This window comes from Polyodon spathula, chromosome 23, assembly GCF_017654505.1.
Source record: "Polyodon spathula isolate WHYD16114869_AA chromosome 23, ASM1765450v1, whole genome shotgun sequence".
Lineage (NCBI taxonomy): Eukaryota > Metazoa > Chordata > Actinopteri > Acipenseriformes > Polyodontidae > Polyodon > Polyodon spathula.
In genome coordinates this window covers 951,746-976,756 of record NC_054556.1, presented here as the reverse complement: position 1 = coordinate 976,756, position 25,011 = coordinate 951,746, and the positions used below count along the sequence as shown (strand labels likewise).

Below are 25,011 nucleotides of genomic sequence, written 5' to 3'. Positions count from 1 at the left end.
GGCACTGAAAACTTGTAAGCTTCTAGCCCCACTGAGCGAGGCGGTCTGTTAAACGCCTTGAACCCCAATTCAAACGGAAAGCTCTGAAGCGTCATCTATTTTTAATTGTATTTAGTAATACAAGGCGGACGAGGAACTTGCAGAATTTAATTCTCTCGTTTTATTAATTAGCTCTCCAAGAGCGTCTATAACCCGCTGGGTGCCAAGTGAAAATCCGTTGCATCTTTCGGTTCATTCATTTAAACTCAAGTGTGCAGGATTTAAAATAGGTGTCTGATTAACAGAATACTACTCTGTGATAGTTAACTCGCTCACACCTGACTCAGTTATAGCCCGACATTAAGAATGTACTTAGGTGTACAAGAAAGGAAACGTGTTCTTTTTGCAATATTAAATCAGATTTAAATAAAGGATTCAATGCTAATGTTTTTCTTTTCTCTCTTCACCTGGCTTTGGAGTTTGCTTTGAGCTTGTCTGGGGAATCCTAAGAGCCGGGCGGGGAACATCCGTCCTCATTCCACGCAGATCACACTGTCACATGGATGCATAGGTATCATTCTGTGAACTTACTGAAACAGCAGCCAAACTAGCATGCTGCTTGTGTGCTTGTGTGCGTTTTCTGTGTACAGTAGGAAGGTGTGCAGAACACTGTGCTGCCAGGGAGGAGAATGCGTGCTTCTGCTTCTACAGTCCTTTTTGTCTTCAGTTTATCACAGGAAACAGATGTGTCCCATGAAGCTGACAGTTCAAAAGCAATGCTTTCTGAACATACAGCCAAAACAAAGTAAACAGAGGAGCCAAATTGGGCACAGATGTTAAAGGCAATACAATACAACAGAATAAACTGCAGTACAGAAAGCCAAGCTGCAGATTAAGGACTAACAAACTGCACTGTTGAGATGTTTTTAGGTCTCCACTCAACTTTTTGAGAACAAACCATTCCACCTGCAAAGCAGCTATGTGACAAAACTAAAAAAGACGTCCGTTCAACACAACTGGGTCAGGCAGCGTGTCCCACTTCACTTGAACACAGCGCTGGAGTTTCTAATTCTAAAACCCTCAAGCGCACTGCTGTCTTTAATCCAGCATGTAACACAGGAAACAACACAGAAGCATTTTCTGGCTTGGCTAGGAAGACAAAAGGTGCATTCTGCTTTGCTCTGACGAGCATGGGAACACATTCGCTTCAAGAGCAAAGAGACAGACCTGTCTGTACTGTACTTTAAAGAATGTGTATAATGTGTTATATCAGTGTGTAGACTTCACAAAGACACATGATACTTACAATTCCCTCCCTACTATGTAATTCCCATTGATATTAGTACCTGGAATGGGAGTGATAGCGCTCTCTCTCCACCGCCTCACAAAGGGGCCCTCTCTCAAAGATATCTGGGTGTGTCTACTTGTTTTCGCTCCATTTGCAGTATCAGTAAATCAGTGGACTGCAGCGCACTGCTTCTCGTACTGTGAAGGTCTAAAATAATCCACTCCACATTTCTACTCCCTCAGCGGAGGGATTGCACAATGTTCAGTCACGGCCCATGCCTGCACACACCCACAGCCTGCTCATTGGTGATCTCGTGTTGCTGCAGTGGCAGTGCAAACACAGTGTTTTGCTCTCTCTCTGTTGAGTCACCAGCGCTGAAACCCCTGTGCTCTCTGAGCTGGGAAATCTACTGCGCTGAATGAACTTCTGATCCCATTGGTTTCCAGGGCGTATGTAAATGCTGTCACATTTTCCAGGTGATAAGAACAGAATCACCTGACCTATACTGAGTACTGCACGCCCCCCTTCTCTCACAGTATCTGGAGCTCATACAGGACCCTATACTGAGTACTGCACACTCCCCCTTCTCTCATAGTATCTGGAGCTCATACAGGCCCCTATACTGAGTACTGCACGCCCCCCTTCTCTCATAGTATCTGGAGCTCATACAGGACCCTATACTGAGTACTGCACGCCCCCCTTCTCTCACAGTATCTGGAGCTCATACAGGACCCTATACTGAGTACTGCACGCCCCCCTTCTCTCACAGTATCTGGAGCTCATACAGGACCCTATACTGAGTACTGCACGCCCCCCTTCTCTCACAGTATCTGGAGCTCATACAGGACCCTATACTGAGTACTGCACGCCCCCCTTCTCTCATAGTATCTGGAGCTCATACAGGACCCTATACTGAGTACTGCACACTCCCCCTTCTCTCATAGTATCTGGAGCTCATACAGGACCCTATACTGAGTACTGCACGCCCCCCTTCTCTCACAGTATCTGGAGCTCATACAGGACCCTATACTGAGTACTGCACACTCCCCCTTCTCTCATAGTATCTGGAGCTCATACAGGCCCCTATACTGAGTACTGCACGCCCCCCTTCTCTCACAGTATCTGGAGCTCATACAGGACCCTATACTGAGTACTGCACTGGAGCTCATACCCCTTCTCTCACAGTATCTGGAGCTCATACAGGACCCCCTGAGTACTGAGTATCTGGAGCTCATACAGGACCCTATACTGAGTACTGCACGCCCCCCTTCTCTCACAGTATCTGGAGCTCATACAGGACCCTATACTGAGTACTGCACGCCCCCCTTCTCTCACAGTATCTGGAGCTCATACAGGCCCCTATACTGAGTACTGCACGCCCCCCTTCTCTCACAGTATCTGGAGCTCTTACAGGCCCCTATACTGAGTACTGCACGCCCCCCTTCTCTCACAGTATCTGGAGCTCATACAGGGCCCTATACTGAGTATTGCACACTGCCCCTTCTCTCACAGTATCTGGAGCTCATACAGGCCCCGATTTCTATGACAGCCCTGCAGCTCACTCACAGACAGCAGCAGAGACCTGAGACCCAACCACAGCCCACATTCTCAGTTTCTCTCTGCTCCTGGATCTCGCTTCCACCTTCACTTGCTCTTCAAAACGCAGCTCTTCAGTGCAGGCTGCATTTCTGAAACGCTTCGGGCGCTCGGGGTCCCTGAAGTGGCATAAAAAGCTACGAACGTTTCAAAGTTGTGGATCATTTTTATGACACTTAAAATGAAGTGGAGCAACCGTTGCACAGGAGCAAAAAACCTTACCTAGCCCTTTAACTGTGAAAAAACACACAGCACCTTGAAACACATGCTGTAATCAGCCCTGGACACTGTATATAACAGGGAGGGGGCTGGGTGTAAAACAATGACCATGCACTCCCCTGGCAAGAGCCAGGCTGGTCAGCCCAGGAGACGGTAATCAGACACCTGCAAGAGATAATCATACACTTCAATGTATAGTACAGGGGTGTGGTATAAGAGGCTGAGTATAGCTGGTTTGAAATTAACTCCTTTAACAAGACGACACATACCTTCATCTGAGTGAAGACACAGATATAAGAATAGTGGTTTTAACCCTGCAACTAACAGGAATGACTCAAACAACTCTTTTTTCGGACAGACACTATACACTAAAATGCAGCTGGCGGTGCTCACAGCGAAGCTCTCTCTGAAAACCCTGAAACTGAAACGGTGTGTTTGGGAATACCTGGTAAAGCCCCGATCTACCTAAATGCCTGACAGCCCGTAACAGTATCGGTGACTCAAGGACAAGAATGAACTACTTGTAACATCACAGCAACATTGTGTAAACACGCCCAACCTCAACAGACAATGCTCGCTTTTGATTGGACAGCGGTGAACGGTTAAACGGTAGGTCCTTCCAGACAAAACAGGCACATCTTATTTTTTTGTGCACTCCCTCCTTCATTAAATATTACACACCCATTTCTCTAACCCCCCCCCCCCCCCAAAAAAAAAAAAAAAACTTGACGCGTCCCAGTCTTAAAAAGCAAGTGCTGCTTCATTTACAGAAGCAGTCGCAATTCCGCCGGCACGTCTCGACTGTCACTATTGCGAGCCAGCGATAAAGAAAGAAAGAAAGAAAGAAAGAAAGAAAGAAAGAAAGAAGAAAGAAAGAAAGAGAAAAGAAAAAGAAAGGGTGATGGGTGGGAGAGAGAGAGAAACACTTTCTCTTCCTGGCCCTCTCCAGAGAGAGAGAAACACTCCCTCCTGGCTCTCGCTACTTCCTTAAACTGCTTCAGAAAACAGAACCAGAGAAAATTGAAAGTGCGAGCGTTTCTGCACAGATTGGGGTAAGTTTTTTTTCTTTTCTTTACAAAGCTCATTACAAACAAAACATGTTACACTTATCAGTATTTCACTGGAGACTTACAGGCGATTGTATGGGTTTCCTTGTTTGTTTGTTTGTTTTTTCCGCCACCAGCTATCGATATGGGAGCTGCCAAGTTGTGCATTTTGATAATAAAGCTGTCTTTGCTGATAAAACACTGAGGTTTGAATCCCAGGCGGCTGGAATGGTTGGTCAGTTATGTAAGACGCTCGCTGTGGTCCGGTCCGGTCCGGTCCGGTGGACCCGGTGATTTCTCCCTCGTTACCGAGCAGGTAATTCGTGTTCGGGTCCGGCTGCGCGCAGCTGTGTTGAGACAGTGCTTGCATTGTGGCCGGTTGAAAGGCGAGACTGTGGAAAGCGCTGGGGTCCGGGTGCAAGCTCAGTCTTGGAGTGTATTCTGTCAAAACTGCTTATAATTGGAGATCAGGATCGAGTCGCTACATTATAGACACGGTGCAACTTAACCCCCCCCCCCGGCAGCTCCCTTTAAATATATAATAATAATAATAATAATAATAATAATAATAATAATAATAATAATAACAACCCGATTCTCTTTTTGAAGATGTTAGCCATGTTTTGAGGTGTGTGTGTAACTTTGCGGCGGGTTTAACACACAGCACCATGTTTTGTAAGGTATTTGCAGATGGAAAGAAATGCGGAAATAGCATTATTTATTATATTATTATTATTATTATTATTATTATTATTATTATTATTATTATTATTCGTAGAAACCCGTTTTTAGTTTCGCCATGTTGGACTGTAGGATAGTTTGAATCGTTTATTGTGTTTCTGTGGACCGTGTTTTGTCTTATCGCATGTTTTCAGACTGGAGTTTACTGCACACTCAGTAAATCCTAGTAGTGCACGGCTCCTGTGTGTGTACCGGGGTTTAGGGGATGCTTTACTGACTGGTTATTCCGGTCCAGGTGTGCAGGCAAGCTGTTTGTTGACGACACGCCTAGATGGATATATCTGAACCTGGTATGAAGCTGGGTTTCAGAGACCAGTCAGCCTGAGGCTGGGTTTCAGAGACCAGTCAGCGTGAGGCTGGGCTTCAGAGACCAGTCAGCGTGAGGCTGGGCTTCAGAGACCAGTCAGCGTGAGGCTGGGCTTCACAGACCAGTCAGCCTGAGGCTGGGTTTCAGAGACCAGCCAGGTGAGGCTGGGTTTCAGAGACCAGTCGGCGCGAGGCTGGGTTTCAGAGACCAGTCGGCGAGAGGCTGGGTTTCAGAGACCAGCCAGGTGAGGCTGGGTTTCAGAGACCAGCCAGGTGAGGCTGGGTTTCAGAGACCAGCCAGGTGAGACTGGGTTCCAGAGACCAGTCAACCTGTTCCAGCGCTGCAGTTGTAGTTAAGCAATGCACGTGTGTGTTTTGGTTATAAAGTAATATTTGGTCGTAACACTTGGCAAGTATCGACCTGACACTTACTGTAATGCCCTCAGAACAAGTTTCTAGCGGCTTAATAAACTTCTACAGTCTGTTATGGAAAAATGTCGCCTGTGGTTTATTTTTAAGACTTTATTGTTGGAACAACAGTAATGCAATAGTTGTATTATTATTATTATTATTATATTATTATTATTATTATTATTATTATGTTCAGTTTTTTTTACCTGTGCTGTTGGCTCCGAAACGCCCTCCTTCACGTGAGCAGGTAACAAAAGCAAGTCGGAAGTTCAAACGCCTTTATGCGTAGCCAGGCCCAGCGCCGTACCCCTGCATTGAAAGACGTGTAAACTGTCCTCAGGTCGTTACAGTGTAGAGTTTATCAGACGATGACTTTGAAATGACCAAGCTACAACGTGTGCCACGCAAGCGTTCAGTTTTTTGTTTTTAGTAAAGCATGTGCCTTGCATTGCTCTGTCGTTTCCCATGCCATGCAGAGTGCTTGCCGTTTATCACCTTAAGGGATCTGTGTGGGTTAGACGATCTCCCCTCCCGTCTGAAACTGCATGCGATTGCCACTCAGAAAGCCCTACATACTGTAGACATGCTTGTGTTCTGCTTGCAGCAGGGGGAGGTTACAGCTGATACAGTCTCTTTGCCCAGTAATTGTCTCTGTTGTTAATTTGGTGCATGCAGGGTACTTGATCATGCTGTGGTTTCTTTACAGTGCTTTCACTGTGCAGTGGATCCAGTGCGTAACACACAGGGCATGTCACCTGTGTAAATGACAGCTATAAGCAGTTGAGGTCTTTGTTATTTTATCTATTTTGGTCCTTTTGTTTGCAGTTCCTGCAGATCCTTCAAAGCAATTATTTGTCAGGGCTGTGGAACTCGGGCCAGTGTTCACACTGGCACGCAACGACAGCAGTGTGTGTGTGTATGAGTGTCAGCAGTGTGTGTGTGTATGAGTGTCAGCAGTGTGTGTGTGTATGAGTGTCAGCAGTGTGTGTGTGTATGAGTGTCAGCAGTGTGTGTGTGTATGAGTGTCAGCAGTGTGTGTGTGTATGAGTGTCAGCAGTGTGTGTGTGTATGAGTGTCAGCAGTGTCAGCAGTGTGTGTGTGTGTATGAGTGTCAGCAGTGTGTGTGTGTGTGTGTGTGAGTGTGTGTGTGTGTGTGTGTGTGTATGAGTGTCAGCAGTGTGTGTGTGTGTGTATGAGTGTCAGCAGTGTGTGTATGAGTGTCAGCAGTGTGTGTGTGTATGAGTGTCAGCAGTGTGTGTGTGTATGAGTGTCAGCAGTGTGTGTGTGTGTGTATGAGTGTCAGCAGTGTGTGTATGAGTGTCAGCAGTGTGTGTGTGTGTATGAGTGTCAGCAGTGTGTGTGTGTGTGTATGAGTGTCAGCAGTGTGTGTGTGTATGAGTGTCAGCAGTGTGTGTGTGTATGAGTGTCAGCAGTGTGTGTGTGTGTATGAGTGTCAGCAGTGTGTGTGTGTGTGTATGAGTGTCAGTGTGTGTGTGTGTGTATGAGTGTCAGCAGTGTGTGTATGAGTGTCAGCAGTGTGTGTGTGTGTATGAGTGTCAGCAGTGTGTGTGTGTGTATGAGTGTCAGCAGTGTGTGTGTGTATGAGTGTCAGCAGTGTGTGTGTGTATGTATGAGTGTCAGCAGTGTGTGTATGTATGAGTGTCAGCAGTGTGTGTGTGTATGAGTGTCAGCAGTGTGTGTGTGTGTATGAGTGTCAGCAGTGTGTGTGTGTATGAGTGTCAGCAGTGTGTGTGTGTGTATGAGTGTCAGCAGTGTGTGTGTGTGTATGAGTGTCAGCAGTGTGTGTGTGTGTATGAGTGTCAGCAGTGTGTGTGTGTGTGTGTATGAGTGTCAGCAGTGTGTGTGTGTGTGTATGAGTGTCAGCAGTGTGTGTGTGAGTGAGTGTCAGTGTGTGTGTGTGTGTGTGTATGAGTGTCAGCAGTGTGTGTATGAGTGTCAGCAGTGTGTGTGTGTGTGTATGAGTGTCAGCAGTGTGTGTGTGTGTATGAGTGTCAGCAGTGTGTGTGTGTATGAGTGTCAGCAGTGTGTGTGTGTATGAGTGTCAGCAGTGTGTGTGTGTGTATGAGTGTCAGCAGTGTGTGTGTGTGTATGAGTGTCAGCAGTGTGTGTGTGTGTGTATGAGTGTCAGCAGTGTGTGTGTGTGTGTGTATGAGTGTCAGCAGTGTGTGTGTGTGTGTATGAGTGTCAGCAGTGTGTGTGTGTATGAGTGTCAGCAGTGTGTGTGTGTGTGTATGAGTGTCAGCAGTGTGTGTATGAGTGTCAGCAGTGTGTGTGTGTGTGTGTATGAGTGTCAGCAGTGTGTGTGTGTGTATGAGTGTCAGCAGTGTGTGTGTGTATGAGTGTCAGCAGTGTGTGTGTGTATGAGTGTCAGCAGTGTGTGTGTGTGTGTATGAGTGTCAGCAGTGTGTGTGTGTATGAGTGTCAGCAGTAGAATACGAGTCAATTGGTCTGACCTCCCCTATTTGTTTTCTGGTATATCAGTGAGCAACACAAATATATACTGTATATATCTATAGGACTGTTAATGTGTAAAAACAAACTCCAGTGTGGGCTGACTGTGCACCCGTTTCTCACTTTTGTTTGCAAATACGTTTCTTTGTAGTAAGACTGAATATGATTAATGGCAGGCTTCACAGACCCCCATTGCCGATAATCTAATATCGCTTTCGGTAAGGCTTTCCAAGATTAGTGGTTATAGGGGTCTGTGAAGCCAGCCGCTACTGCATTCAAGGTGCAGGCTGATTTTGAGACAGAGCATACTATATTTAAATACTCTAACACAAGGCTGTCCAAATCTGCTCCTTTCACTCCTGGTGTTTGTTCCAGCCCTGTTCTGAATTATTTAATTGGTTCAAGTAAACCTCCTCCCAGACCCTGAAGAGTTAACCATCTCATTTTACCTGTTAAACCTGGACTGGAGTAGCCCTCCAGGACCGGACTGGACACCCCTGTGGAGTAACAGATCCTAGAATGACCGCAGACACTGCTGGACAGTGATGAGGAGGTAAATAAATGAACAGTTAAGTCTGAAGGTACGTGCTGCTGAGTCGTCTCACCCATACCTTCGTTAATCTGCTCACAGCGTTCTATAAAACCAGACTGCGTGTTTTTTTGTTTTTTTTTGCAGACGGAGATTATCATGCTCTGATTTCTTGTTGTACAGTATACTGTACTTTTTCCTCTTACATGCTTTAATATATAACATTTTCCCACAGTAAAAGCACAGGAAAGTGTAATAAAGCACTGTAGAAGCATGGTAAAGCATAGGCAAACACTAAAGCAAAAACCCCATAGAAGTGAATTAACGACTGGAGTACAGGCTTTGAGAATGTGGCTTGTTGAGCGTGCTGCAGCGTTTAGAGTACTCTACCAGCATTGCTCCAGTTGAGCTGCTAAAGTTGGATCAGTTTTGCTGAAACGTTCAAACTGCGTTAGCATCACGAGGACAGAGCAATCTGTGGAAACACGCTAATGGGATGAGGCGAGCGAGCGCATTGATTTTGCCGAGGTCCTAATGGATGTAGTTTTCCTGTGCGGCTGCTGCATGGTCTCGGCAGACAAGGCTGTATGTTGTGTGTAGGAGCTCTGCACGTGGGGCTTCTGAGAACGCAGGACGCAGCAAACCAAAGTGTGCCTGCAACACCCAGCCTCATCCCTTCAAGCACCAATGAGTGTAGACTATCTGTATGTGTCTTCAGGCTTCTCTTGCTGTACTGAGCACTGAGAAGCTGCTGTTTCCTGTTCTTCTGTGGGCTTGGTGGTGTAGCAATCTGTGCTGAAAGCATTCGATCAATCTGCAGCATTTACCTGGGGGAGCTGACTCCTGCAGCTCAACACTAATTATTAGGGGGTAAAGGATACCATTGTGTTTCCATGTGCATCTTTATAATGGTCAGGATGCAGTAAACGATAATAATAATGACAGCAATGCATTTTAAACCCTGTTAAATGCATTTATAGTGCAGTCTGCATGAATTGCTGGGAAAGCTTCTTGCAATCTTACAAGTATTTAAATATATATAAACAAAAAGGCAGGTTTTACTGCGAGGCTGATTAGCCACAGTGTAAAATGGTAACAAGCTCGGGCTTACTAAATTCATGGTAAACCAGCAATGGATCACACTGTTATGCAACAGGAGTCTTATTTCCAGCCCTGGATGCACCGTGCTTTACCGAGGTGAAGAGAGGACGCTGCTGCACCATTCAGGATTGCCTAAGTAGTCATGGCTGTTGTTGCTCAATGCAAGGGAACTGGGTGTGCTTTTGTGGCTGGGTGACATTTCTGCACTTAGTCATTGTGGTCTGGTATTCTAAAGAACCGCTGAAGAAGTGGTCAACTTTAACAGTTTGCATTTGACATCCAAACTACCCTGTGAAATGAGGCTCTGGTCTGCTCTATAGATACACTTTCCACTTAAGTAAGCATCTGCTAGTGCGGAATGAACACACCTTTATTTACAGAGTTTGATATTGCTGTACAGTCTGCTGCTGTACTGAATGTACTCTGTACAGAACCCTGGAAGCGCAGAGGTAGAAATTAGGTGAGGGTTTGCTTAATTAGCCACTGTGTGTAGATGACAAGCTGAGGGATGTGTCTGATTGATCTCACAGCAAGCCTGGAGGGATGCCTCAAACTGCAATGCAATGGGAGTCTTCTCGTCATTCCTGAACTCCATTGACTTGTCAGAGGGAACGTCAAGGTGGGTCCCAACCCTGCTCCTAGGGTTAGCTTGGCTTAATATTCATGGCAATGTTTTAGCCAAAATTCCAAAATGGATTCCAAAGCCCTGGATTGAAGATGGGACCGTGTCCTGTCTTTTATCTAAAACGTAAGCGCCCTTGACCTTTGACCTCTGGTTCAAGCTGTGTTACTGTATCAGCTATCGTCTGGTGAACGATATCGATAAGGGGTCTGAGAACACACCGCAAACCTTTTACCAGCTGAATTAAAGCCAGCAGACACGGGCACTCTCTATTGAACTAACCGGACTGCGTCAATACGTCTCTACCAAGAAATGTCAGCTCAGGGTAAATTGAAAACACACCGTGTCTGTGTCCCTGAGGGCTGTGTGTGTGTCTGTCAGTCTGTGTGAGAGTGTGTGTGTGTACTAAGCCATGGAGGAACAAACTGAATCCCTGTGCGCCTCTTAATCTCTTGTGCACATTTGCTGTTCTAGGCGAGGATTAGGGACCGGTTAGCTTAGGAATGGTCCTCAATCCAGTGTGTAAAGGGTACACAGAGGCACTGAAATATTAAAGCAATGAGGAACAAATGCCCTCTAAAAGTACCTGCTGTAAACTCCTTGTGCCTGCCCCTTACAAGTGCTTCTGTCATGTGTGTTACATTTATTGTTATGCAGATTTTGTTTGCCGTTGTTGTTGGCAGAAGTACAAGTCTGAACTGGGGACTAAGCCTGTAGAGCTAGAAAGACTTCTTCAGCAGTGTCCTACTTCTGCACATGGTCCTGTACCCGACTGCTGGACTGATGGAGGCTGTCATTTAAATAAGGATTGCAGTGCACGTTATTTCACATGAGGGCGAAAGTGCAGTGGTCTCACTTTTAATGGTACGGACACCTTACAGAGATTCAGCCAGTCCAGGTTTTAAGATGTGCTTGGTTAGCCCCAGTGTATATGTAACAAGACAGCTGGACTCCAGGGGCTGTGCAGAAGGCAGCGTCTCTCTTAAACCGCACTCGCTAAGAAATCAAAGTGTGTATACAGTGAGGAGACAGGCTAGCTTCTCGTCTCCCTTTATATCAATAACCACAGCTGCCACCACACCGACTATCGGAAAACAAACAAGAGCAGGGATGGATTGCAGGTCTCCAGATAGAGCTCTGTGTAGTGACAGTACGAGTGTGCAGAACACCAGCGTATTAGAGTCGGATAGAGCGCTGTGTAGGGACAGTACGAGTGTGCAGAACACCAGCGTATTAGAGTCGGATAGAGCGCTGTGTAGGGACAGTACGAGTGTGCAGAACACCAGCGTATTAGAGTCGGATAGAGCGCTGTGTAGGGACAGTACGAGTGTGCAGAACACCAGCGTATTAGAGTCGGATAGAGCGCTGTGTAGGGACAGTACGAGTGTGCAGAACACCAGCGTATTAGAGTCGGATAGAGCGCTGTGTAGGGACAGTACGAGTGTGCAGAACACCAGCGTATTAGAGTCGGATAGAGCGCTGTGTAGGGACAGTACGAGTGTGCAGAACACCAGCGTATTAGAGTCGGATAGAGCGCTGTGTAGGGACAGTACGAGTGTGCAGAACACCAGCGTATTAGAGTCGGATAGAGCGCTGTGTAGGGACAGTACGAGTGTGCAGAACACCAGCGTATTAGAGTCGGATAGAGCGCTGTGTAGTGACAGTACGAGTGTGCAGAACACCAGCGTATTAGAGTCGGATAGAGCGCTGTGTAGGGACAGTACGGGTGTGCAGAACACCAGCGTATTAGAGTCGGATAGAGCGCTGTGTAGTGACAGTACGAGTGTGCAGAACACCAGCATATTAGAATTAGCAAAGCCTCTGTCCTGTTACTGACCCCAGGGCAGTTCAAGTCAGCAGTGTGTTTGAGGGGGATTGCAAAATGTTTAGCTGTGGCGCACTCAAGGTGAGGTTGTGTTGCTGCTGGAGAATCTCTGTGTATGGCCACAGCTGCGTGTCTCAATACTGCACTTCCTCACTAGGGCTGAAGCAAGTATACTGAGCAGGGCCTGCAACTAACTGGCAGATAGACTTAAAATCTGCACCTCAATCCTGAGTGATGGGGGCTCCAGCTTGTATAAAGCTTAAGAAAATAGCTGCTGTATAATCGGCGTACACATGAGAAGCTACTCTAGTTTCTCCAGTTTCTCAGTATTTTGCAGGACTCACTCATTCTAGTTTAGTTTAATTAGTTGCATTTTGTGGTAGCTGTTTGTTTTAAGGGGTCTGCAGGGCCAGCGTTGTTCTCAATATACTGAAGTATCAGCCAACTCTGAGTATTCTGCGTCTTGTGATTGTGAAAGGAATCATTCATGAAGCTTACTACGTTCTTGAAAACATGGGCGGACTGCTTATGGGTACTTTTAATTAAAAATCAGTTGCTAGTGCACTGGTCGAATGAAACCCTGCAAGGACCCAGGTGTTCCAGAGCTGAACAGTGGGGATATTCAACCTTGTCCTGTGTGTTCAGCTAGATGTTCTGCAAAAAAAAAAAAACCTGCATTCACTGTTGCTAGAAGCAGAACAGTTTTCTTTTGTTTGTTGCAAGTTGTTACAAGTGAATAACAAGCAGGCGTGAAACAGGACAGTGTGTGCCATTCGGTTTTATTCATGTTTAATTACAGTACTAGCACCAGCTACCAACAGTGGAACTTCTTCACTTGCAATTACACAATCCAATTCTCCTTCAGGCGCAGTATGCTACAGTGTGACTTCGATCGGAAACAATGTGGAATGCATGCTTCATGTGACCCCTGCACATTCTCACCTCCTTTTAAGCAGTCCTTGTACAGAAAGCTTTCTCTGTCGCTGGTGGCATGTTTTTTTTGCAGTGAAAGGGTCTTTTGTACAGTATCCCAAGGCTTCTGGTCGTTGTGGAGGAAGCCTGCAGGAAGCTCCTGACACGGCTGTAGAGCTGCAGCACTCTGACCCCCGATCAGAAAACCAAACCCCTTCCAGCCCGGTTTCACAGACCCTGATTTTTCTCTGATCTTGGACTGCCACGTGTTACCGCAGGCAGGGTCATCCACGTGTGAATGGTGGTCTGTGAAGCGAGCCTGTGATGACTTCACTGTTGTTGGCTGTCCGGTTTGTTTCCATTTCTTGATGGTAGATGAATCCACGGGCGCCGCTCTGGCCCTGTGAACTGAACAAGTCTGCTCCTGAAGTGAAGCCAAATCCCAATTAAAACAAAGAGACAATCCTGTTCTTCACACAACAGCTTTACAAAGTCCTCCTCTGAAATGTGCAGCTCTTTTGATTATTGTGCTAGTCACGTCATCTTTTAACCACTGTATTCAATGCGGTGGTGTCTCTGTGATCCTGTTTTCATTGTGCACAGACTGTGCATTGCTTGTGGTGGATGTACAGCACTGTGCACATTCATTACAACACCCCATTGCTTCTGCAATCTGGATTGGTTGTGCAATGAAATCAAACTGCTGTGACTGAAAACCTTGAAATTGTCAAAACAGGCAAATTAGTGACTAGTCTAGTTTAATTGATGACGGTAATGTGCCACACATGCAATTAATTTAAAACAGTAAGACAAAAAGTAACACATAGCCACAAATTGAGAAGTTGTTTAAGATGCCTAATTAAAGCACAAAGTGGCGTAAGATTTCCACACAAGTGCCTACTGTTTCTATATCACTGATTCCTGAGTGGAAATGTACATTCTCACCCCAGAGTTGTTTTCATGCAGGTCTGCATATAAAGGATATCAATGGCACATCCTGAGGTGTTCTGATACATTTGCACTCTGCTGTATTTTACTGACATGCTTTGTTGACAGAGTTACTGCTGCTTCCAGATCAGTATTGATTAAAGGCTGGTCCTAATGCACCGCAAGTCAGAATAGCAGCTGCATCAGAAGAACCTCTTCTTTACATGAGAGAGTGGGCTCTGATCCAGGGAATCCCTGTAGCACTTCCATCCAGGCAGGAAGTGCAGCTAGTTTCGGACAGTCTCAGCACAGGCCATGGACAGTACCAAGCTCAGTTTAACCCATTCCAGGCTTCAATATGAGCTTCATTGTCCGCAGCGTACAGGTAACAAGCCCAGGTGTGTCCTATTCAGACTCCTAGAGACACCCAGCACAGCTTCCTTTGGTCTGTGGCATGCTGTCTCAGAAATACAAGTCTAACCACATCAGAAAGGTATGCTTGCTCTCTAGCCATTGTGTAGTAAATCTTCTATAAAACCATTTACTGTAAAGCATTGTGGGGAGATGGGTAGGGTTAACCTGTTCCTTGCCATGTATTTCACTGTATTTAATGTGCTATGCCCTGTATTTCACTGTATTTAATGTGCTATGCCCTGTATTTCACTGTATTTAATGTGCTATGCCCTGTATTTCACTGTATTTAATGTACTATGCCATGTATTTCACTGTATTTAATGTGCTATGCCCTGTATTTCACTGTATTTAATGTATTATGCATTGATCCTCACTATCTTGTAAAGCACTTTGTGATGGTGGTCCACTGTGAAAGGCACTATATAAAATAAATATTGATTGATCGATTGTTAACAGTGCTTGATAACGATACTGGCACTGTTTCGTATTGCTCAAGGGTTTCGTAACGCAGAGAGGCTGCAGAATTGCTTGATGTATTTTCTGGTCCGGTTCGTTCGCATGCTTTTGCTGTGGATTGCTATGTGGGATCAGTAGAAGAAAGGGCAAGCGCGTGCACTGCACCCCCACTTGTAATCTTGAACACGAGGAAGCTGATTTATTTAAATGTGGAAGGGTTGCATGGACAATGAGCAGACATTCTGAAAGAGAGTTTCAGGATTGCAGTGCTGGGGGTTCCCCCCCCTGCTCCCTCCGAAACTAAAATAAATCTAAATAACGAAACACCGGAAACTGCTTCTTCCTGCTTAACTTGTGTTTTTATTCGACTACAAGTAACAGTGAAGAAAGAAGCCCCCGAAACGAGAGTGCTCGTGACCGCGGCGCAGGGAGCGCGTTTGAAGTGATTTCAACACCGCGGCGCAGGGAGCGCGGTTTGAAGTGATTTCAACACCGCGGAGCAGGGAGCGCGGTTTGAAGTGATTTCAACACCGCGGAGCAGGGAGCGCGGTTTGAAGTGATTTCAACACCGCGGAGCAGGGAGCGCGGTTTGAAGTGATTTCAACACCGCGGCGCAGGGAGCGCGGTTTGAAGTGATTTCAACACCGCGGAGCAGGGAGCGCGGTTTGAAGTGATTTCAACACCGCGGAGCAGGGAGCGCGGTTTGAAGTGATTTCAACACCGCGGCGCAGGGAGCGCGGTTTGAAGTGATTTCAACACCGCGGCGCAGGGAGCGCGGTTTGAAGTGATTTCAACACCGCGGAGCAGGGAGCGCGGTTTGAAGTGATTTCAACACCGCGGAGCAGGGAGCGCGGTTTGAAGTGATTTCAACACCGCGGAGCAGGGAGCGCGGTTTGAAGTGATTTCAACACCGCGGAGCAGGGAGCGCGGTTTGAAGTGATTTCAACACCGCGGAGCAGGGAGCGCGGTTTGAAGTGATTTCAACACCGCGGAGCAGGGAGCGCGGTTTGAAGTGATTTCAACACCGCGGAGCAGGGAGCGCGGTTTGAAGTGATTTCAACACCGCGGAGCAGGGAGCGCGGTTTGAAGTGATTTCAACACCGCGGAGCAGGGAGCGCGGTTTGAAGTGATTTCAACACCGCGGAGCAGGGAGCGCGGTTTGAAGTGATTTCAACACCGCGGAGCAGGGAGCGCGGTTTGAAGTGATTTCAACACCGCGGAGCAGGGAGCGCGGTTTGAAGTGATTTCAACACCGCGGAGCAGGGAGCGCGGTTTGAAGTGATTTCAACACCGCGGAGCAGGGAGCGCGGTTTGAAGTGATTTCAACACCGCGGAGCAGGGAGCGCGGTTTGAAGTGATTTCAACACCGCGGAGCAGGGAGCGCGGTTTGAAGTGATTTCAACACCGCGGAGCAGGGAGCGCGGTTTGAAGTGATTTCAACACCGCGGAGCAGGGAGCGCGGTTTGAAGTGATTTCAACACCGCGGAGCAGGGAGCGCGGTTTGAAGTGATTTCAACACCGCGGAGCAGGGAGCGCGGTTTGAAGTGATTTCAACACCGCGGAGCAGGGAGCGCGGTTTGAAGTGATTTCAACACCGCGGAGCAGGGAGCGCGGTTTGAAGTGATTTCAACACCGCGGAGCAGGGAGCGCGGTTTGAAGTGATTTCAACACCGCGGAGCAGGGAGCGCGGTTTGAAGTGATTTCAACACCGCGGAGCAGGGAGCGCGGTTTGAAGTGATTTCAACACCGCGGAGCAGGGAGCGCGGTTTGAAGTGATTTCAACACCGCGGAGCAGGGAGCGCGGTTTGAAGTGATTTCAACACCGCGGAGCAGGGAGCGCGGTTTGAAGTGATTTCAACACCGCGGAGCAGGGAGCGCGGTTTGAAGTGATTTCAACACCGCGGAGCAGGGAGCGCGGTTTGAAGTGATTTCAACACCGCGGAGCAGGGAGCGCGGTTTGAAGTGATTTCAACACCGCGGAGCAGGGAGCGCGGTTTGAAGTGATTTCAACACCGCGGAGCAGGGAGCGCGGTTTGAAGTGATTTCAACACCGCGGAGCAGGGAGCGCGGTTTGAAGTGATTTCAACACCGCGGCGCAGGGAGCGCGGTTTGAAGTGATTTCAACACCGCGGAGCAGGGAGCGCGGTTTGAAGTGATTTCAACACCGCGGAGCAGGGAGCGCGGTTTGAAGTGATTTCAACACCGCGGCGCAGGGAGCGCGGTTTGAAGTGATTTCAACACCGCGGAGCAGGGAGCGCGGTTTGAAGTGATTTCAACACCGCGGCGCAGGGAGCGCGGTTTGAAGTGATTTCAATCACTTCAAATCAGTAAGGCCTGTCAGTCAGTGCTGTGTGTGCGATTGTGTGTCTCAGTGTCTGTGCCTCAGTGTCTGTGCCTGTGTGTGTCTGTGTCTCTGTGTCTGTGTCTGTGTCTCAGTGTGTCTGTGTGTGTCTGTGTCTCAGTGTCTGTGTGCCTGTGTGTCTGTGTCTCAGTGTCTGTGTGTGTCTGTGTCTCAGTGTGTCTGTGTCTCAGTGTCTGTGTCTCAGTGTCTGTGCCTGTCTGTGTCTCAGTGTCAGTGTCTGTGTCTCAGTGTGTCTGTGTCTCAGTGTGTGTGAGTGATCTGCTGTTTCGAGTTTCTTTTTAAAGCACAGCTTTCTTTCTCAGTTTGCGGTTCGCAGTGTCTTCTTTGACCTCTCCTGTGCAGTTACAGCTTGATAATGACCGTCACAGATTCCAGTTCGGTTTCGTTTGTAGCTCAGCTTGCTGCGTTAGATATTTTTAGCTGGAGTCGTCCTCTCCGCGTGGAGCAAGTGGAAAGTAGGTTATCTTCAGTCCTCCTTCACACAGCGCTGCCAGCCTCCCTCATCTAATTGTACCTGCGTCAGATCTGTAGGACAGGTCAGGAGGGACCCTGTTTCAGAGGCACGGTGGCACACTCTGTGTTTGATCATTGCAGAGGAGTCTGTGCCTCTGCTGAAGTGAGGTTCCAGGTTTTACTTCAGTCCATTAACAGCCCCTGTGTTCTGTGGCACGGATCAGACTCGGCTTGTGAAACCTAGAATGTCTCAAACTGCTCTGCAACAGGAGTGTCGCTGGAGAAGCAGGATGAGCCAGTCTGCATTAGACTGAGTTGGAGCCCTGCGGAGGGCAGGCTAAATCCAGTTAAAGGCACACAAGCTCCATGCATGTGTACAGAAGACACTGAAAAAGAAATCTAGTCCAAAAGTGTGTCACTGAATTTATTAAGCCTCTTTTAGTCCTTTAAATATCAAGTCAGACCAGCTGTGCCTCGGAGTCTTGGTATTCTGCAGGTAAAAACTGTCTTTTAGGGAAACTGTGCGAGTGTGAATCTAATGCATTCTCTTCATCTTTTGTATTATTTTCTGTTTCCGCTCAGGGATGGAAATAAGACCCTTACTGCAGAGCAGTTTTCATCCATTACAAGCTTGTTCAGCCACAGTGGATAGCTCACAAGCTCAGGTGTGTCTTATTAAACTCACAGCAAACCCAGGAGTGGATGAAGCTGCTGTGTACGGGAGTCTTCTTTCCATCCCTGCTGCTGCACGTCAAGAGAAGACATGTTGAGAGGCTCTACAGAGGCCACGGGAGATCTGTAAACTCTGATTTTTTTTTTTTTTTTTTTAAGTTGCCAGGATGAGGTGACTGAAACAGAAAGAATACACCCAGTTACTCTGGGCAGCAAGAACAGCCCATTAGTTAAGATTGCTGTCACATTTCAACCCACTCCAAGATGCTCTTTGAACTGCACAATGTTGGTTATTAATGCAAGCACCTGTTCCAGTGTTTATACAGTGCTGTGTTGATCTACAGTGTGTGCCCATTCAAATAGGCCTGTCACCGGCAAGGTTTGGGCAGAGAGCCCAGCACAGTACGAATCATATTAACTTGCAGGATCTTTTGTTGGCTGGATATTCTCTGCACAGCACAGAGCAAAGTACAGCCTCCCTCCCTGCCTCAGGGTTTCTGATGACAATCTGAAGAATAACATTCAGTGCTGAGGGAGGGAGGGCGGTTAGGTGGCGCAGTTACTTCACTCACCTGGCCTTGTTCTGGGAATTTGTTTGCAGGCTTGAGACTGCTCCCTCCCTCAACCCTTAAGAGAAAGGGTGCTCCCTCCAGTCCAGTCCAGGGCAGGCTTGAAGCAGGGAGACTGAACTGCTCCTTCCCTCAGCCCCTAAGAGAAAGGGTGCTCCCTCCAGTCTAGGGCAGGCTTGAGGCACGCACAGCCCAGTAGGTCTCCTCAGCTGCTGGGAACAGGACCTCTCCAATGAGAATCAGAGTCCGCTGCTGTCTGGCAGGTGTTCCGTCCAATGAGAATCAGAGCCCGCTGCTCTCTGGTGGGTGTTCTGAGAATCAGAGCCCGCTGCTCTCTGGCGGGTGTTCTGAGAATCAGAGCCCGATGCTCTCTGGCGGGTGTTCTGAGAATCAGAGCCCGCTGCTCTCTGGCGGGTGATCTGTCCAGTGAGAATCAGAGCCCGCTGCTCTCTGGCGGGTGTTCTGTCCAATGAGAATCAGAGCCCGCTGCTCTCTGGCGGGTGTTCTGTCCAGTGAGAATCGGAGCCCGCTGCTCTCTGGCGGGTGTTCTGTCCAGTGAGAATCGGAGCCCGCTGCTCTCTGGCGGGTGTTCTGTCCAGTGAGAATCGGAGCTCGCTGCTCTCTGGCGGGTGTTCTGTCCAGTGAGAATCGGAGCCCGCTGCTCTCTGGCGGGTGTTCTGTCCAGTGAGAATCGGAGCCCGCTGCTGTCTGGTGGGTGTTCTGTCCAGTGGGAATCATAGCCTGCTGCTCTCTGGTGGGTGTTGTGAGAATCAGAGCCTGCAGCTCTCTGGCGGGTGTTCTGAGAATCAGAGCCTGCTGCTCTCTGGCGGGTGTTGTGAGAATCAGAGCCCGCTGCTCTCTGGCGGGTGTTGTGAGAATCAGAGCCCGCTGCTCTCTGGCGGGTGTTCTGAGAATCAGAGCCCGCTGCTCTCTGGCGGGTGTTCTGAGAATCAGAGCCCGCTGCTCTCTGGCGGGTGTTCTCAGAATCAGAGCCTGCTGCTCTCTGGCGGGTGTTCTGAGAATCAGAGCCTGCAGCTCTCTGGCGGGTGTTCTGAGAATCAGAGCCCGCTGCTCTCTGGCGGGTGTTCTGAGAATCAGAGCCCGCTGCTCTCTGGCGGGTGTTGTGAGAATCAGAGCCTGCTGCTCTCTGGCGGGTGTTGTGAGAATCAGAGCCCGCTGCTCTCTGGCGGGTGTTCTGAGAATCAGAGCCCGCTGCTCTCTGGCGGGTGTTCTGAGAATCAGAGCCTGCTGCTCTCTGGCGGGTGTTCTGAGAATCAGAGCCTGCTGCTCTCTGGCGGGTGTTCTGAGAATCAGAGCCTGCTGCTCTCTGGCGGGTGTTCTGTCCAGTGAGAATCATAGCCCGCTGCTTTCTGGCGGGTGTTCTGTCCAGTGAGAATCATAGCCTGCTGCTGTCAGGCGGGTGATTGGCTGTGGATTTGAGCTTGTTGGCATCGGGCAGTGTGTCTATGTTCTGTGTCTACGTTCTGGTCATTAAACAGCAGGGTATCCATGGAAACTCTGCTTTTACTGCACCATGTTTGCTGTAATGCTTGTGGCTGTGTTTGTTTTACTGGAAGTGCTTTGTTGCCAGGCATTCACTGTGTGTGTGTGTGTGTGTGTGTGTGTGTGTGTGTGTGTGTGTGTGTGTGTTTTTAGTACTCTTTGTAATTGTCGGTATTCAGCATAGCCCTGTCACAGCCCTGTCAGTGTGTGTGTGTGTGTGTGTGTGTGGTGCTCTGCACACCGGTACTTGGAAAGTGCAGTGAGTTTTATGGAGAGCTGCCAGTTTCAGCTCCCTGGAGGGCTGGGCTATCAGTTGCTAGTTTATGGTCGCTGGTTATGCTGTGCTGTGGGTTGCAGTTTTCTCATCCTTGTGCTTTGCATTTACATTAGTTTACCACGGTGTGTGTTGGTTTTTAATGTGGTTTGCTATGCCTCTTTGTGCTTTACAATTGCTGCCTGTGTTTTACCATCCCTCTCTACACTTTGATCTACTTTCTACATGATGCATCCATGGCTTTTTACATATTGGATTATAACCAGCATTGCGAGGGTGTTTGGGGCTGTATACCGATAACATCAACATTCTCTTCTATTAAACAGCGCTCTGAACAATTTTGAATAAACCCTCTCTAGAACAATTTAAAAGACTTCACTGGAAAGTGATTTCAGTAATCAAAAACAAGCTTTAAATAGTACTGTATTGTGAACAAGATCTTTTTCAGTAGTTTTTTTCATTTTTGTTTTACTATTTGTTTTAAAATGCAACTTTATGACTAACACTGTGAGTCTGCATGGGGGCTCGACTGTCCAAGATATTTACTCCTAATCTTTAGATTGTCAAAGATATTTACTCCTAAATGCTCGACTGTCAAAGATATTTACTCCTACACGTCATCAGTGCGACATTTTTCTGAAATCTCTAAAAAGAATTAAAGAAACCCTAAACACTTCATTCAGCCCCTGAATTACAGGTCTTTCTTGTGAATTTGTTGGGTGCGTTTCTCTGTTCTGAGGACTTGGAGCACATCGCTTTGAGAATCCTGCCCTTGACTGTGAATGGCGTTGTGTATCGTTTTGACTTGTTGTTGTTTTGTGTGTTCAGCAGTGCTGCTGTTCCAGTAAAGGATGGGTCCCTTCCTGCGCATCTCCTTCAATAACTTCGACCTGGGGCCCCTGCCTCAGCTCACAGACCCCCCGTTCTGTGCTGTCAAGATGAAGGAGTCCCTCAGCACAGGTGAGTGAGCGAGCAGCAGAATGTGTCGTCGTCTTCTTTAGATTTGCTTTGTCTCACTGAAGTCCTCACATTCAGGTGACGTTTCTAACTAGTTTAAAGCAGCTCCTGTGGCCTCGATAAAGAGATCAGAATCCGTTCACCCTCCAAGTACACTTGGAACACCAGGGTGCAACCATTAGCCCGCTCCCCCTGCAACACTCAACACTGCACCTAGTGGACCTTAAGAAATACAACGTAGAAGAAATGTGGGATTTGTAGCGTCCACTAGAGTGCTGTGACCCTCCCTGACGTGCCGCTGTGGTTTCAGAGCGTGGGAAGACCCTGGTGCAACGCAAGCCCACCATGTACCCTGCCTGGCAGTCCTGCTTCGACGCCCACATCTACGAGGGCCGTGTGATCCAGATCGTGCTGATGAAGTCCGCGGAGGAGCCCCTCTCCGAGGGCACTGTCGGGGTCTCTGTGCTGGCTGAGCGCTGCAAGAAGGCCAATGGAAAGGCGGAGTTCTGGGTGAGGACTGGTCCACGCTGGGGGGCAGGGGGGATTCTGGTTGCTGTTTTCCACTGTGCTGTAATGATTTTCATTCTGTAAGCTCAAAACAATTGCTGCTGTAATCACTTTCTGGAATTGCATTGCCTGATATTACCCATTCACTGATAAATACCTTTTATTGTCAAATTGCACACCCTTTTTAAAATGTGACATTTTCAAACACTATTGATTTAGGCGAAGCGGCCAGACCCGCTCTCTATCACCCCTTCCTGCAGGATGTTCGGTATTTTAAAGAAATGCTAACGAGGCTTCAAGATCCCTTTTAATTGGGACGTTCTTTGCTACAATAGTTTCTTTTTTGTGTTGTTCAGAAGTGCTGCTAATTTAAGAGATGGAAAGTAGATTTGTAAAGCTTCAGTTTGCTTCCATTTAAGGCTGCTTCTGTGAATCTAACCACAAAACAACATCAGAAACAGCACAGGACTCGACTGTGAGAATCCACAGCACTGCACAAATGATTTTACTTGGAAATAATGGTTTGTTGTGTTTATTTTTTTGCCTTGTTCAGCTTGACCTCCAGCCATCAGGCAAAGTGATGATGGCAGTGCAGTTTTTTCTTGAAGAAGGTACAGGTAAGGAAAAATAATAATAAAAAATAATTTCTAATCTTGCTTGGCAAAAAACGGGAGCTTAAAATGGTAAAATGACGAGAGATTAGCAGCAAACGTTTGTATTGTCGGCATCTCTTTAAAGAGTAGCAGAGCAACAAATCTCACTTTGTTTTCATTATTTTTCCATCCGTTGATGAGTGCTGGAGGGGGCGGGGCTCAGGGATAATTACATCGTTGATGAGTGCTGGGGGGGCGGGGCTCAGGGATAATTACATCGTTGATGAGTGCTGGGGGGGCGGGGCTCAGGGATAATTACATCGTTGATGAGTGCTGGGGGGGCGGGGCTCAGGGATAATTACATCGTTGATGAGTGCTGGGGGGGCGGGGCTCAGGGATAATTACATCGTTGATGAGTGCTGGGGGGGCGGGGCTCAGGGATAATTACATCGTTGATGCGTGCTGGAGGGGGCGGGGCTCAGGGTTAATTACATCATTGAACTGTGCTGGAGGGGGCAGGGCTCAGGGTTAATTACATCATTGAACTGTGCTGGAGGGGGCGGGGCTCAGGGTTAGTTACATCACTGAGCTGTGCTGAAGGGGCAGGGCTCAGGGTTAATGACGTCGAGATGTGCTGGAGAGGGCGGGGCTCACGGTTAGTGACATCACTGATGTGCTGGAGGGGGCAGGGCTCACAGTTAATGACATCATTCAGCTGTTTAATGTTTAGTAGTACTAGATTCACAGCCTCTTTGTCTCTGGTTTCTCTCGTCTGCGTGTCAGCACCTGCAGAGCAGTCAGGCACTGCTTTCCACACTCCTGCATCACCCGGCATGCTTTCCTTTGACAAACAACAACATCCTCGCTTCAGCATGTTTTGTTTAAAAAAAAAAAAAAAGAAGTAATGAAATAAAAAGGAGGTACAAGAACTTGGAGTCTATCCCAAGCTGACTCTGCACCAGATCGCACTCTCCACAAGCCAGGGACAGTTGACAGGGCGGCTTTGCATTCAGAGATAAACAGCATGTTTTGGTTCTGGCGTTCTTGCGCTCTGTTCCGGGACGGTGCCCCAGTGTGCGCTGGGATACGTTCTCAGTGCTGAAGCAGGCGGAGGTAGTAAATCCTGTTCTGCTTGTCTTGGGAGCTAATATACTGTGCTTTAACTGACAAGGATAAGTCCCTGTTTCCTGATCACTTACCACGGTCTTGGGAATGTCTGAGCTTCCGGGAATTAATAACAAAACACAGGGTTCGGAGTGCCAAAAGCACATGGAACTTGTGGAATGAAATTAATTTTAAGAGGACAAAGCCAGCAGTAAAGTAACTGCTTATTACTGCTTCCTGCAAAGTAGTTTTTGAGTAGTTTTATTGTGCTGTGAGAATGTGCCTGAATCTCAGCACTGGCTTCCTTCCCTTTTTCAACTCCAACGACACTTGCCTAATCACTTCTCTATGAACCCTCATGGACTGGTTACGCTCTTGTTAAAGAAACCCACGACTTGACTGTTCATTCGTTTAATTGATTACCTAGCGCCATGGCCGTGGCATTCAGTCATACAAAACAAAAAAAATCATATGAGCCTTCCAGGTGTGATCACTGAGTCGGAGAGTTGACCCCCTGCAGGTTATGTAAAGTTTAAACAAGGAATTCTGTGACCCCCTGCCCCCAACCCCAGCCTCCAGGAATCTCCTTTGCTGCCCTTGTCTTCTGCTTTTCACACACGAGCTGTGTGTGGTGTAACTGGGAGGTGGAATTTCCCTGAGGGGATTTCTGTGTGCTCATGCATGCACGCTTACATGCAGCACATACCTTACACGCTCACCCCCCTTATAACAGTTTCTACTGTAAATGTGCACAGTATTGTTCGGTTTTCACATTCTTTCCTTTGGCTAAGCGATGCATTTACATTTTGAATATGCTTTACCATACCTCGCTATTTACAATGCTTCCCTATGCTTTCACTGCGCGTTTTGTTCCACCTCGCTGTGCTTTTAAAAGGCATGTTCTACACAGATATGTGTGCTGGGACCCACGCACACTGAGAATGCTGGTTGCTCACTGTACTGCTCCATTACTCCAGCTAATTGAGATTATATATACTCTATAAATCACGTGTGACAAATCAACCAATCACTGTTATACAAAATTCTGTACAGATTCCGTGTGTAGAACATATGACGTAAGTGTAAAGTTTGAAAACACAACAGCACTCTTTTTAATGTGCAGCCGCATTAGCCTGGCTTTGTGTCCAAAGTCCTGGCTTTGTGTTTTGTGGT

At 47.6% G+C, this 25,011-nt stretch overlaps 1 protein-coding gene across 5 annotated transcripts in view; it reads left to right on the top strand.

Annotated features, from left to right (window-relative positions):
- Positions 1 to 4,035: 4,035 nt before the first annotated feature.
- Positions 4,036 to 25,011, top strand: part of LOC121298104 (protein kinase C delta type-like) — a 39,685-nt gene continuing 18,709 nt past the window's right edge. For 4 of the 5 annotated variants that reach the window (XM_041224916.1, XM_041224919.1, XM_041224917.1 and 1 more), the window contains exons 1-4: positions 4,036 to 4,134; positions 21,506 to 21,637; positions 21,945 to 22,144; positions 22,695 to 22,758. In XM_041224916.1, the coding sequence (XP_041080850.1) occupies positions 21,529 to 21,637; positions 21,945 to 22,144; positions 22,695 to 22,758 (373 nt within the window). In that variant the 5' untranslated portion in view covers positions 4,036 to 4,134; positions 21,506 to 21,528. The remainder of the gene's footprint in view (positions 4,135 to 21,505; positions 21,638 to 21,944; positions 22,145 to 22,694; positions 22,759 to 25,011) is intronic. The other variant, XM_041224915.1, reaches the window with a different exon arrangement.